The sequence below is a fragment of the Dromaius novaehollandiae genome, chromosome 10 (assembly GCF_036370855.1).
Source record: "Dromaius novaehollandiae isolate bDroNov1 chromosome 10, bDroNov1.hap1, whole genome shotgun sequence".
NCBI lineage: Eukaryota > Metazoa > Chordata > Aves > Casuariiformes > Dromaiidae > Dromaius > Dromaius novaehollandiae.
In genome coordinates, this window is record NC_088107.1 from 4737837 (window position 1) to 4751322 (window position 13486).

Below are 13486 nucleotides of genomic sequence, written 5' to 3' on the forward strand. Positions count from 1 at the left end.
AGCGGCGTGTCGATGTGCCTTGGCTCTGGCATGGAGAGGTGTACATGCAACAGCCCCAAGACCAGGAAAATCAGATTTAGAGAAGACAAACAAGGACGGAAGATGTGACCCAGGTTACCAAACAGGTCAGGAACAACCTTAGAAGAAAACCCCAGGTCTTTGAAATGCTGCTCTGAAGGTGGTTGCTCGGACCACAGTGCTTTCCACATGAGCAACCCTGTAGACAGGGGATGAATGACAAGTTTTTAATGAAAGAAGCTGACCCCTTGGTTATGCTTCCATAACATCAAGCTAAGCAACTGCTTTTCTACTCATCTGTAAAAGAGCCTCCAGGAAAAGAGATTCGAAGCAAAAAAGTGTATCCCACTCCTTTCGCAGATGATCTCCTGATCTTGGCTGCTTACAGTCTATCACGCTGGCTCTGGAAAAGTTAATCAAGGATACGCACATTCCTCAGAGCAGATCCCACCAGACAGTGTCATGTTTTAATTAGGCAGTACCAAGGAAACTGTTTACAAGGCTCCTCAAAATGCCTCCCTTGCGTTGGCACCCTCCTACCACCACGGCAATATTTAGTAGGAAGGTCCTAGGTAAAGTTCTCCTGCGGCTTCTCTGAATGTCAGTCAGCTCATCAGAAGCACACAGTGAAAAGGGATGAAAACCAAAGAGAAACAGCGTCTGTCTTTCTTGGGAAGCAGCGCTTTGGTTACGGAAGAGTTTGGGCTGCATTAGTGAATTTTCTCCAATAAGGGCTGCCATAAATGTGACCTGAGGCCACTGTGAAAAGGCTGCCCTGACACCTTGGAGTCACTGCCCAGGCCACACTCCAGGGAGAGGGAAAATCCATCCTCCAGCCTGGTGCTCTGATGGGCAAAAGTCTTGGTGGACTCTCCACGTGGCCATGCGATCTTTCCTTCCCGACATCGACAGCGAACTCCCATGGGGGTCCGTGAGCTGGCAGCTCATCGTGCTGTGGCAGTGGCCAAGAGGTGAGCACGGCCACCTTCATCACCGCTTCTCCTCCAGCCAGGACACAGCAAGGAATTTCTTGCTCTCAGGGTGGAAATGGGGCTCTGCTGAAGCCCAGCTGAAATGAAGCACAAGGCCCATGGAAATGGAGCAGAATATCTGATATTGGAGCAGTCTGGGTGATGCCAAGGGTGTTCGGGTCATGGGAAGCCAGAGCAAGGAGGAGGCGGTGGGCAAGGCAGAGCCAGCTCAGTGGAGAGACATCAAAGTGTTGCTGAGGAGGGTTCAGGTAGGGTAGGTGAGGTCTGTATGGACTATCTGTCCTTTTTATCCACCTCACACCATATGCTCTTGGCAAAATAGCTGTAGTATAAAGGAATCATTTCACTTCCACTGAAACGCAGCTGCGTTAGGCTAGGCAGCTGTAGTCAACGACAGAAAAACACTTTGTGCTTTTTAAACCATAAGGGGAATTTACAGAGGCTTAATGAAATCATGCAGTGTGAATTCAGCTGGGTTATGAGGATGGGCAAACCCTTCCCCTTCGAGATAGGGAAGCAGAACTTGTACCAAGCAGAAGTCACCTGGGCTTTCTGTGTCCACCAGAAGAAAAATGACATGAAAAGTTCATTGATATTTCTCAGCTGATACGACTGGGTCTGACTCAGACCAGTGGAAATTGCAGGCTGTTGTCTCCGAGGGCTCTTGCAAGCTAATAAAAAGTTTCCTGGAATGATTTACAAATCTGGATTGCACAAAGGGAGAGAATGAAAGGAAAGGGGAGAACTCAGGTTACACAAAGCACTGCAGAACGTGTGCGAAAGCGATTCTCTAACAGTTGTGGGTAGAGGGTCCAGATCTGTATGTTTTGGGGGTTTTGTACATTGATAGGTACTTATTTGCCCCAATAGCCAACATTCCGGTTACTAAAACATATAGTTTCACCTTTTTATTGTTAAAAAAAAATATGCCTTCTTAAGTAGGTTTCCTACCAAACCAGTTGGTGCTTCACAGTCTGCGTGTCACTTCCTTTTGCAGAAGAAGAGGTTTGGATCAAAACCTCAGCCTCACCTCATTTGAAAATAAATTGACCCTTTAAACAATTGTTTGGGTGAGTCATGGGAGCGCTGAGGAGGCAGAGGAGGACTGGAAGAAAGGAATATTTGCTACAGTCTTCAAGGAAAAAATGAAGAATGATCCTAACATCTGGCTTTTAGCTTTAATATACAGAGCTGTTATAACAATGGAAGGCATGATTAAGTTTTTACAAAGAAATACCCAGGGAGATCATGAGACAGGTGAGTTCAATGGTAGTTTATGCCAGCCGGGGATCTCCCCCCATTAGCAGCACGCAGGAGGGGTTTGTGAAGACAAGGAGGGGACGTGGCGGTGGTGGGGAAAGCCCAGCCAGGTGGAGAAGGGGGTGGAAATAAGAGTAGCAGCAGCGGGATGCCTAGAGAAGGCCCAGGTTGATGGGGTCTGGCTAGGACCTGCCCGGTGGGCAGCGGTGGCCTATATACATGTGCTTGGAGACGGTTTTGCCTTCCTTCCCCAGGCCCCATAGGTCAGCTTGGAGGTCCAGCCCCGTATATGCTTCTCTTGCACTTCACCTGCAGCCAGCAAAGTCTCATCAGGGGATGCAATTCCGTGAGTTTCCTGAGGTTGCAAAGGCTTTGAAGGCTCCTGTTACAGCCCCTCTGTTTGGAAAGTGCGTACGAGATGTTTGCCAGATAGCTACAAAAGACCTGTATGTATTTTCTTCTCCTTTTCTAATCACTGACATTCAAATGCTATTCAGATAATATCTGTAAAATATTAACCTGTTAGACAATGTGTCCTATGAAAGTAAGTCCTGATACGAAGGTAATTTTTTCGCTGTTAAATACTGGTGAGAAACAACATGGTTAAAAAGAAAAAAAGGCCGAAAGAGTGGAGCAATGTAGCTGGAGTGTCTCCTTTTTATTTAGAGCCAGCCTGGCTACCTTTGGGCTATTCAGGACTCTGGCATTACAGCAGTGAAGCCCTAATCAATATGGATGAGGGTTTCATGGTTTTCATGTAGTGAAAAATTTATGTAAGTTTATCTGGAAGATTTCTAAAACTAATAGCATTTGTCATATGAATATTATACAATTAGCGGCTATCTGAAATACCAGCAGTCTGCTATTCATTTTCCCATAAGAGTGGGAACACCAGTGTTATCTGAGCTCTAATTACTGGAGGAGGGAGCAAAATATCAGTAATGGGGGCAGAAGCTGGTCTGTCCCAGCCCTGTCTGTCCCGAGCCCGTCGCCAGGTGTTGCGACGTGTTTGCTGCCTGAGAGCCGTTTTAGGGCATCAGAAACCCCAAACCAAAGAGATCTACTGAGCAAGATGTTCTCAGTTGAAAATGTGATGGCATTTGGTGTATCACAGACTTAATTTGCGTTATCCTTGCATATGTGCAGCTTATCACCAGAAACCAAATTTTTTGAAGTGGCAATGCATCGTGCAAACACTGCGACTGTTGTTTTCTGCCGCCGTTCACACACCTCTTGTCGATGGCAAATAGGGAACGAATTGCAGTCCCAGTGCTCCGTGCTCAGTTGTCCTTCCAGGAAAAAAAAAGTCATTGAAAATCCAGTTTTCATAAGTACAGTAGCGCTCCGTAAAATGGCACGAGCAACTCAAGCCAAGAGCTTGGTCCTGTGCTCCATTATGTGAGCTTGAAAACCTCCTCCAGTAATTTGTACTTTTGTGTGTGTCAGCCCTTCTGCAGCACTCGCACTTGGAGTCTCGGAGAAGATTTTGGGGTGCACAGAAATGCAGGTGGCTGCCGAGGCTCGTTCAGCGGCAGGAGGCTGCTCCGGCCGAGGCAGAGGGAAGTGAAGCCCAAAGGCTAAGCTTTAAGCTTAATTTCAAGCTCTTCTCCGAGAGCAGGTGGGAAGGCTGGGATGCGTGCTGCTCCCTGGAGCCTCAGCTCCCAAAGCCCAGGCGCTGCGGAGCTGCTGAGTGCCGGAGCCAAGAGGAGCATCACCCATTTCCATGCTCAGCAGGGACCAGGAATCGCAAAACAACTTCAATCCTTGTTTTATTCTCCCTCGTGTGAACACACACAAGCCATCTCCTAGGAGCTCTCTCCTTGGGTTCAGAAAACAGGCAGCAAAAGGCCAAATTCCCACCTCTGGTTACCCCAGCATCAATGCGGGAAAACGCCCCTTCAATTGGGACAACGCCGCTACAATCCAGAGCAGCGATGCCCAGCGAAAGCCAAGCACCTGCACGGTGAGGAGGTAACGTTTTACTAGGGAGGAGGAGCGCTGGAAACCAGCCTCTGGTGGGCCAGAACGTGAGAGCAGCCGCGCTGCTCATTATATGATATTAATAGCATGATTTGGAGAGGCCACTGCTGCATTTGGGCTCTGGAGTTATATAGCGCCATAAGCTACTAAACACATAAAAACATATTACCCTTTAAGATCTTGATTGTCTGTGGTTTACTATGCCTACTCAAGAGTGTTATGTTTTACAAGGGACAATATTACAGTACATGTGATAAAACTACTGTATCATCGCTACAGCCGGTGTGGCTTGTGCCGTGATCCGTGGGGGAAACGGGTGTGAAATGACGCCACGAGGCTTCAAGGTTTAAATGCCAAGTTTAACACATGGGGTCCAGGGAAAGTGATCCAGGAGTGAAGTGAATATGCAGGTCTAGTTCTCCTCTTGCTCTTCAAGAGCAACGACACCCTCCAGAAAGCAGAAATTCTAGGTTTCTTCCTGAGGTCCTTAAGACTTGGTCACATCAGAAGGTGCCACCATCCAGAGGAGAGCTAGCAACGTAGCCTCATCGCTGTTATTTCTCTCTGGGTCTGGAAAGTGGAGAAAGCAGCCAAACATCCTCATCCTTGATCTTGAGTTTACTAATCTATCCTCAACTCTTCTGAGAAGAGCAGTGTCTGATAAGATCCTGCCCTACGATGATGGACGTTCTCCTGAAAAATCAGGTCTCACCAGATATCAGTAAGGAGTGGGAATCTCATGCCTTAACCCACATCTGATTTTGCCTGGAGATAATATATATATATATTTTTTCCTACACTTACTGTAGCAAACAATGCAAATCCTCAGGTGCAAAGATAAAGATATGTCAGACCTAACTGAGAAGCCTCTTCTTTAGGAATGCACTTAAACATGGGCTCAGCTTCAGGGACACATCCTGCACAGTGATGGTCTTAAAAATGTGCTTAAGTGTTTTCCTTCACCTATGATAGATTTTGGTATAATATTATCATCTAATGTACTTTTTAAATGTAAGACCACTTAGCAGAAAGTACTTTTCCAAGCAAAATCACTTACCTTTCCAGGAGAGAGTTTTTCTTAAATGATTTACATTAGAAGTTTGGGGGGATTCAGTAATGTTTAAAATTATTGCATAATAAATAACTGTGCCATGAAAAAAGGAGACTGAGAAGTGAATTCTTCCTTTTAAGCCTAGGAAAAAAAGGTGATCTTGGACTGATGATCTTTTAACCAGGGAAGTGGGAGTTCATGAGAACGTTTCAGCTTTCCCACTAAGATCCAACTGCAAAAGCAGCTTTGCAAGACTAGCAGGTATTTTTTTTTCCTACAATTTTTTGAGCAGACAGCCCGATTCCTTTCCGAGGGACCACAGAGAAGCGTGTTAAGCTTTGCTTCACTCCCTGCATTCAGCGAAGAGAGTTTTTGGGAAAGTTGCCCAGATGCTGTGGACCAAGTTCAGCTCCAGCGTAAGCAGACAGAATTCCCACTGAAATCAATGGGCGTTGCACCTGCTGACTTCGGAGTTGAATATGGCCCAATCTGGGGATACTATAAAGGTTCTGTTTCCAAAGTTTCTTCTGGCTCGTTTTATGGGAATGCAGACCTGGCGCCAGGAACGTCAGAAGACCAATAAATTCACTATGGGAACTTCCAGGCAAATGACAACTCTCTCTCGCAAAACAAATCCAGAAGCACACACGACGCTGAAGGACAAATGCTCAGTCTTTCCCCGGTTCATTTGCATGAATACCGGTTTTAGCTTAGAAATGCTCTGAAGGGAGAAAAGGGGGAGCACGCAGTTGGGAGAGGTTTTAAGGGAAATGCTTCGCGTGGTTTGTCCAACATCTTTGGGCAAATATTTGAGCGGTCTGGAATATTTCTGAGCTTGTAGGAATAGTGGTCTGAAGTCACTGAGGAGGGTACAGATACCAGCTCTTTGAGGGCTGATCTTAGCAGCTGTTACGCTACATATTCCCAGTTTGGACTGAATTATAGCTGCAAATGTCTCCGGGGGGAGGATAAAAGTACAGACAGGGCTAAGGGGAGCCCATCCAGAAAAAAGCAGTAGCCTGAATGCATCCACGTGGCACTGACTGCAGAGGAGTTAGTAAAAGCATTATGTAAACGAGACCGAGTTTGTCTCGGCTGGGGTTATAATCTGCTGGTACTTGGGATTTAAGCAACGGGCTCAAAGTCCATTTCTTGAGTAACTCCTCTATCCTGGAACCATCCTATTCGCAGAACGCGAATATTCCTGGCAAGTTGTTTGTAGATGGTGTAAATGCAAAATGAGAAAACCAAGACTGCAATTAAAAAATCTCAGAGCCCTCACATTAAAAACAAAGAGAAATAAAAGGAAGTTTTAATTCGCTTTAAATTCTACACAAAACCAGCATCACACCCACATCCCATATTCTGATTTGACCTAAAGTTTGAAAATACTTGAAGTTAGTGTTTCTGGTTCAAGTCCATGTCCTTAGTAAACAAAGCAGGAGCACTGAACCATTTGTTTAAATAGAGTAGTTTTCTAAGCATGTCAGGAAGGAGGTATTCATTTCACGGCACAGGCGCTGCGCCCGCTTGGAGCACGCAGCCGGGGTGGCAAGAACAGGGATGCGGAGGAAGGGGGCAGCCGGAGGTGGTACCCAGGCTCGCAGAAAGCGGGTTTTTCAAGGACTATTGGGATTTCTTGCGTTTGGCATGTCCCGCACTGTTTAGCCTTAATTTCATCCCCAAGCCACTACTTATGATTAACAACCTTATTTCCATCTCCTCTGCGTTTAGACTAATATTCCTTCTCCTGCCATTGAACATATGAGTCATCCGTTTAAAAATATGTGATCATATAGGGTACACACTGTAAATGAGGGGAAAATTGATGTCAAGACCTGTCGAGGGTGAAGGGCCTTTTTAAAGCCGACCTCCAGCACGTGCTCATGTTTGCGCCTTCCCGCACCACCCACCGCTCTAAAGCACGGTCGGTATCATTTAAACGTATATGCAGCCATCCACAGCTATACGTTAATTTACCCTAAAATCTAAAGATAATTTGATCTCTTTAGAAAAAACACCAGGGCCAATCCTGTCCTTCATGAGTGAAATTCCTGTCCCAGCAAGAGGGAGTCAGTTTTTCTTCGACGGCTTCTGGGAACTTTTTCCTCTCTATGTTGGTGAGTGACTTTATTAGTTACAGGGCTGTGTTTCTCCGTAATCTTCTCGGATATAGCACACGACAGGACACGGACGTCCTTCTTCCTTCCTGCAAATGTAAAGTGCTTTGGATTTCACGTGGTCTGACATTAACGTGTCACATGTTGGAGACCTGAAGAAATGAAAACTTAAGAATATATGTTTTTGTATCTATCACGCACATGTAATATTTAAGTCTTTTTATTTCGTATCGAGCTCTCTCAGAGATTCAGTGTAAATGGACTGTTACAGCCCATACCTCAATCCACTATTGACTTTCCTTTGGATTCCGGTTACGTAAAGGCTGCCGAGCTCGGACAAATAATCTTAATTTTCATATATTTGCCTCCATTTGGAGTTGATTACAAACACACAGAGAAACCAGAGGTTTATTTTGAAATCTCTTTGAAATAAATGCCTGTTTACCTGAGATTAAAAACAAATAAGCAGCCACTAAGCCAACCTGCGCCTGTTTCCTCCTCTGCGGTCCGGGGGTAGCGATATTTGTCTTCCTCGTGGGTGAACGGTGACATTTAACCGTCTATAAAGACGTTTCGAGATGTGGGGATGGAAGTTGCTCTCCGGCTGGACGTCTTGCGGGCAGTATTTCGTGTTAACGTTAAACTCCACGGTGCCCATCAGGAGTTCATAAGGCGAGATTAACAGCTGTTGCAAGCACGTTGCAGATGTTGGGAGTTTGCGATATAAAACGCAATAAGCAGATGGTCTCCTGGATGCCTACGAGCGTCCAGTCGACCTGCCGGGCGCCGCGACCACCTCCCCGGAGCCCAGCACGGACGCCACGGAGGCACAACCAGCAGCACGGTTTATCGGCGGCTATTTTAGGCAGGTGCAGGGGAACCCTGACTACGCGGCACGCACCGCTCGCCGTGGTTGCTATGGATATGACAGCTCCGGCCTGCAACGAGGGTTGTAAATGCTGTTGTGTGCTTGTTGTTGTTGTTAGCAAAACATGAATTTTAGAGTTATTCCTGCTCAGCCGCTGCCCCTAAATCGTCCCCGTAACTGCATATTCTTTGAAGGAGGGATGTGCATGACAAAGAAGTTAAAAACAACGCCCTTTCGTCCCTTCTGGTTTTTATTTGCTACTGAAGGGACCAATTTTGAGCCGCCGTTTGCAGGAGGAGCACGACACCAACGTATCCAACTGCTGGCGGTTTGGTCCTGAGGCGATGCGGCTGCAGGGGTTTTGCTGCCGCCGGACGGTCGCACCTGCCCCAGACGGGCCAATTGCACCAAAGGCTTGTTACCAGCTTACAAAATGGGGTTTATACACGGAGATTTGGGTCGGGGGAGAAAGCAGGTGAAGGCCACAGACTCGGGGACGTCCCGCAGACGCTGCCCAGCCCCGGTGCCCGAGCAGCACGCCTTCCCCGCAAAACAGTAATAACAACGAGGGGAATAAATCTCCGCTGCTCCCTCGCGCCGGCAAAACGAACCGTTCGGGTGCTTAAAGGTTACGAGTAGCTCGCGTCTGGTAAAGAGGTCAGCCTGCCCCAAAGCTGCTGCAGAGCCAAAATAAAGTCTAGGCCGGCCTGCGCGGAGCACCGGCGCGGAGGCAGGGAAGCAGCGAGGCCGGCTCTCCCCGCGGCGGCCCCCGAGCGCGGCGGCGAGGCTGCTGTTAAGTTAAAATACGGCCGAGCACTCGGGTATTTGCCGCGGGCAGACGGGTGTTTTGCGAGAGCGGCGTCCCCGCAAACCCAGAGCGGCAGCACCGACGGGACGGAGGAGAGAGACGTCTCCCACCTCAGCGCTTAGGGCTTCTTGCAGTGACGTTCAAACACGGCCTTTCAATCGTTTCCGGATGCCAAGAAAGGCGCAAGCGACGCCAGCCGCTCTTGGGGCGGCCCTGCTCGGCCTGCCCAGGACGTTACCTCCAATGTGTGCAAGTAACTCCTAAACTGCGCGCAGAGCACGTGCAGCACAGCTCGCTCGAGGTTTTCACGGGTATATGAAATACATAGGACCATGAAACCCTGACCGAGACGTCCCCACGCGGCGTGGCTGCCCCGGGGGAGCCGAACCTGGCGGAAGCACGCACCGAACCCGGGTGCGCACACGGGACAGAGCCGGCCGGGCGAGCGCGCGGGTCTACGGGACAAAGCATCGCCACCGCTCCGCGACCGCGCGGGACGTGCAGCCGGCACGGGGCCCCCGTCTTCTCAATCCGGGGAGTCCAACCCTTCCCGCCGCGAGCCGGCCACGTCCGTCTCCGCTTGAGGCCCGCGGTGGTGGGCGGTGGAGAGCGACACGCGGGACAGCTGCTTTTACGCAGTATTAAGTGAATAGCGCGGGCACGGAAGGGGACAGCACGATTTAACGCTTCTGGCTGCGCTCAGAGCGCGTGCACACAACGCAGCAGCGGTCACAGCACAGGAACACACAGGCCACGCAACCACCACCGCGGAGCGCTCCTCTCCTCACGACGCAGCCCTCAGTTTTTCTGCTTTTTTTCTTTCTTTCTTCTGAAAAGCGAGGCGGTGTTTTCCGCGGTGCCGCTGCGCCGTCCAGCCGCGCTCGCCGCCCTCCCGCCCCCCCCAGCTGCGGCCGCGCCCGCGCAGCGACCCCCGAGCGGCTCCCGCGCCCTGCGGAGGCTCCGCGCCGCCAGCCGCCCGGAGCGGAACGCCGCGGCGCGGAGCGGAGCGCGGCCCCTCGCCCCCCAGCCGCGCCCGCTCCGCGCGTCGCCGCCGCTCCGGCGCTCCGGCTTTTGCCTCGCGCCCGCTCCCAGCGCCGCCGCCGCCGCCTCCGCGCGCGCCGCTGCCGCCGCCGCCGCCTGGGCGAGGGGAGCCCGCGCGGGAGGGGGGAGCGCGCGCGCCTCTGTGAGGGCGGGCGCGCGCGCGGGAGGAGGAGGAGGAGGAGGAGGAGGAGGAGGAGGAGGAGGAGGAGGAGGAGGGCGGGCGGGCGCGAGCCCCGTCCCCGTGCGGCCGCAGAGAGCAGCGGCGGCGGGCGCGGCGGCGGCTCTTGTTTACCAGCGTTAACTCTGCGCCGCGCACGGCGAGCCAGCGCGGAGGAGGAGGAGGAGGAGGAGGAGGAGGAGGAAGGAGGAGGGGGGAGAGGGGAGAGGCGGCGGCGGCGCAAACGCTGCCGCGGGCGAGCGGCGAATCAGCGGGGAGGAGCGGCGGCCCCTTCCCCCGCCCCCTCCGCGGAGGAGCCGCGGACCCTTCGCGGCCGCCTCGCGGGCTTTGACCTTCAGCGGAGCGGATCGGCCCGCGCGGCGCCCCCGCCCCGCGCAGAGCCAGGGGGAGGCGAGCGGCGCGCGCGCACCCGCGGCGGCAGCAGCAGCAGCAAAAAAAAAAAAAAGAGGATTTACAAATTCGCTGGGTGGTTTTTGTTGTTGTTGTTGTCGTCGTCGTCGTCCTCTCCCCCCCGCCCGCCCCCCGCCCCGGCGCGATGGCTCGGCAGCGAGGAGGGATGCGAGGCGGAGCGCGCCGGGGGGAGGCGGCGGCGTGCTGAGCCCCGCCGCGCCGCTCGCCCGGCGGCTGCTTTGTGTGTGTGTCCCGGATTGCTGCTGCTGGCGTTTTATTTCATTTTTTGGGGGGAGAGAGAGAGAGAAGGAGCCTGTGGCAGCGGCGCCGCGGAGAGGAAGAGGAGGAGGAGAGCAGGGGGAAGCCGCCTTAATTCATCCTTTTTATTATTAATTTTTTTTTTTTTTTTTGCTCCGGATTCCGCATTTCGGCGCTCTGCAGCCGCCCGGACTGGTGTGGCGGTGCTGTTGTTGTTGTTGTTGTTGTGGGTGGTTTTTTTTCCCCTCCCTCGCCGAGGGGGGGCGAGGAGCCGAGGGGGGGGAGCGCCCTCCGTCCCCGCGCCCAGGGGCCGACCTGCCGTCGCGGGAAGCGCTGTTGTTGTTTTGTAACAACCTCGCCTCCCCCCGCCACCTTTTTTATCCCCCCTCCGCTGTGCGTGCACTGCCGCTGCGTGCGGCGCCTGAAAATGGAGGCCGAGGATGCCGACTGCCAGCCCCGACGTGCCCCGCGCCTGCTGCTGCTCCGCGCCGCGGGCCGCTGCGGCCGGCGCTGAGGGGGACGGCGGCGCCCGCCGCCCCGCTGCCCGCCCGCCCGCGCGGCGGAGGCGGCCTCGCCCGGCCGCCCCTGCCCGCGCCGCTGCCGGAGGGAGCGCGGCACAGGCGCGCACACGTTATATATATCGCTCTACGGTTTTTTTGGTCTGGTTCCTCCAGAAGATCAACGCCGCAGGACCTCGAGCCCCTTCGCTTTCCCAGTCCGAAGGGTCCTTTTTTAATTAATTTCTTGACGCAACGTGGATTTATTTATCCGCCCCCCCTTCTCATCCCTCGTTGTTGGGTGTTTTTTTTTTTTTTTTTTTTTGAGAACGGGGGGGGGGAGAAGCGGAACGATTTTGGACTTTTTTTTTTTCTGAAAGGGGGATTTTGTCCAATTAAAAAAAGAGGAATGAAGTCTGGCGCCGGAGGAGGGTCCCTCGCCTTCTTCTGGGGGTTTCTGCTCTTCTTCGCCACACTTTGTCTGTGGCCGACAAATGGAGAAAGTGAGTGCTGTGCGCGGCGGGGGGCGGGGGGCTCCCGGGCGTGTGTGTGTGTGTGTGTGGGGGGGTCGGCGAGCGGCTCCGTGTGTGTGTTTACGTGTGTGAGGGTGTCGGCGGGGGCCTCCCGGGTCTGTGTGTGTGTGTGAGGGTGTCGGCGAGGGCCCCCCGGGTGTGTGTGTGGGGGGGGGGGGTCGGCGAGCGGCTCCGTGTGTGTGTTTACGTGTGTGAGGGTGTCGGCGGGGGCCTCCCGGGTGTGTTTGTGTGTCGGTTGGTGAGGGGCTGTGTGTGTGAGGGTGTCGGCGAGGGGCCCCCGGGTGTGTGAGGGGTGTGTGTGTGTGGGGGGGGTGTCGGTGAGCGGCTCCGTGTGTGTGTTTACGTGTGTGAGGGTTTCTGTGAGGAGCTCCGTGTGTGTGTGTACCTGAGGGTGTCGGCGAGGGCCTCCTGGGTGTGTGTGTTTGTGTGTGTGTTGGTGAGGGGCTCCCGGGGTGTGTGTGTGTGTGCGCGTTTGTGTGAGGGTGTCGGCGAGGGGCTCCCGGGGTGTGTGTGTGTGTGCGCGTTTGTGTGAGGGTGTCGGCGAGGGGCTCCCGGCTGTGTGTTTGTGCGTCAGTTGGTGAGGGGCTCCTGGGGGGGGGAGGGTGTTTGTGTGAGGGTGTCGGCGAGGGGCTCCCAGGTGTGTGTGTGCTTGAGGGTGTCGGCGAGGGGCTCCCGGGGGGTGTGTTTGTGCGTGTGTCGGTCGGTGAGGAGCTCCCTGTGTGTGTGTGAGGGTATCGCGAGGGGCTCCCGGGCTGTCGGTGTGTGTGAGGGTATCGCGAGGGGCTCCCGGGCTGTCGGTGTGTGTGAGGGTATCGCGAGGGGCTCCCGGGCTGTCGGTGTGTGTGAGGGTATCGCGAGGGGCTCCCGGGCTGTCGGTGTGTGTGAGGGTATCGCGAGGGGCTCCCGGGCTGTCGGTGGGAGGGTGTCGGCGAGGGGCTCCTGGGGTGTGTGTTTGTGTGTGTGTGTCGGTTGGTGAGGGGCTCTCTGTGTGTGTGTGTGTGTGTGTGTGTGTGTGTGTATATGTGTGAGGGTGTCGGCGAGGGGCTCCCGGGCTGTCGGTGGGAGGGTGTCGGCGAGGGGCTCCTGGGGTGTGTGTTTGTGTGTGTGTGTCGGTTGGTGAGGGGCTCTGTGTGTGTGTGTGTGTGTGTGTGTGTGTGTGGGTGTCGGCGAGGGGCTCCGGGGCTGCTGGTGCGCACGAGGCTGCCGGCAGCCCGCCCGCCCGCGGGGACGAGCGCGTTTTTCCGCCGGCTGCTGCATCTGCTCCGCGGGCGCGTTTGAAAACCCTGGGCTTCATCTCGCCCTCCCTCCCGGCTGCCCGGAGGGAGGTGGCTCTTACCCAGCGGCCCCCAACTCCGGGGGGGGGGGGTAGCAGCGCCCCTCCGCCCCCTCCGCGGTGTGTGCGCGGTTCACCGCGGCCGCGAGCCGCGTAGCGAACAAGAGCCGCGCGCTGCTGCCCCGCGGCGGGAGCTCGGCCCTCGCGGTGTCGGGGGTG

General features: G+C 53.9%; 1 protein-coding gene across 2 annotated transcripts in view; it reads left to right on the forward strand.

Moving 5' to 3' along the window:
• Nucleotides 1-10345: 10345 nt before the first annotated feature.
• IGF1R (insulin like growth factor 1 receptor) overlaps nucleotides 10346-13486 on the forward strand; it is a 181934-nt gene continuing 178793 nt past the window's right edge. Inside the window, exon 1 of one of the 2 annotated variants that reach the window (XM_064517916.1) lies at nucleotides 10346-11964. In XM_064517916.1, the coding sequence (XP_064373986.1) occupies nucleotides 11871-11964 (94 nt within the window). In that variant the 5' untranslated portion in view covers nucleotides 10346-11870. The remainder of the gene's footprint in view (nucleotides 11965-13486) is intronic. The other variant, XM_064517915.1, reaches the window with a different exon arrangement.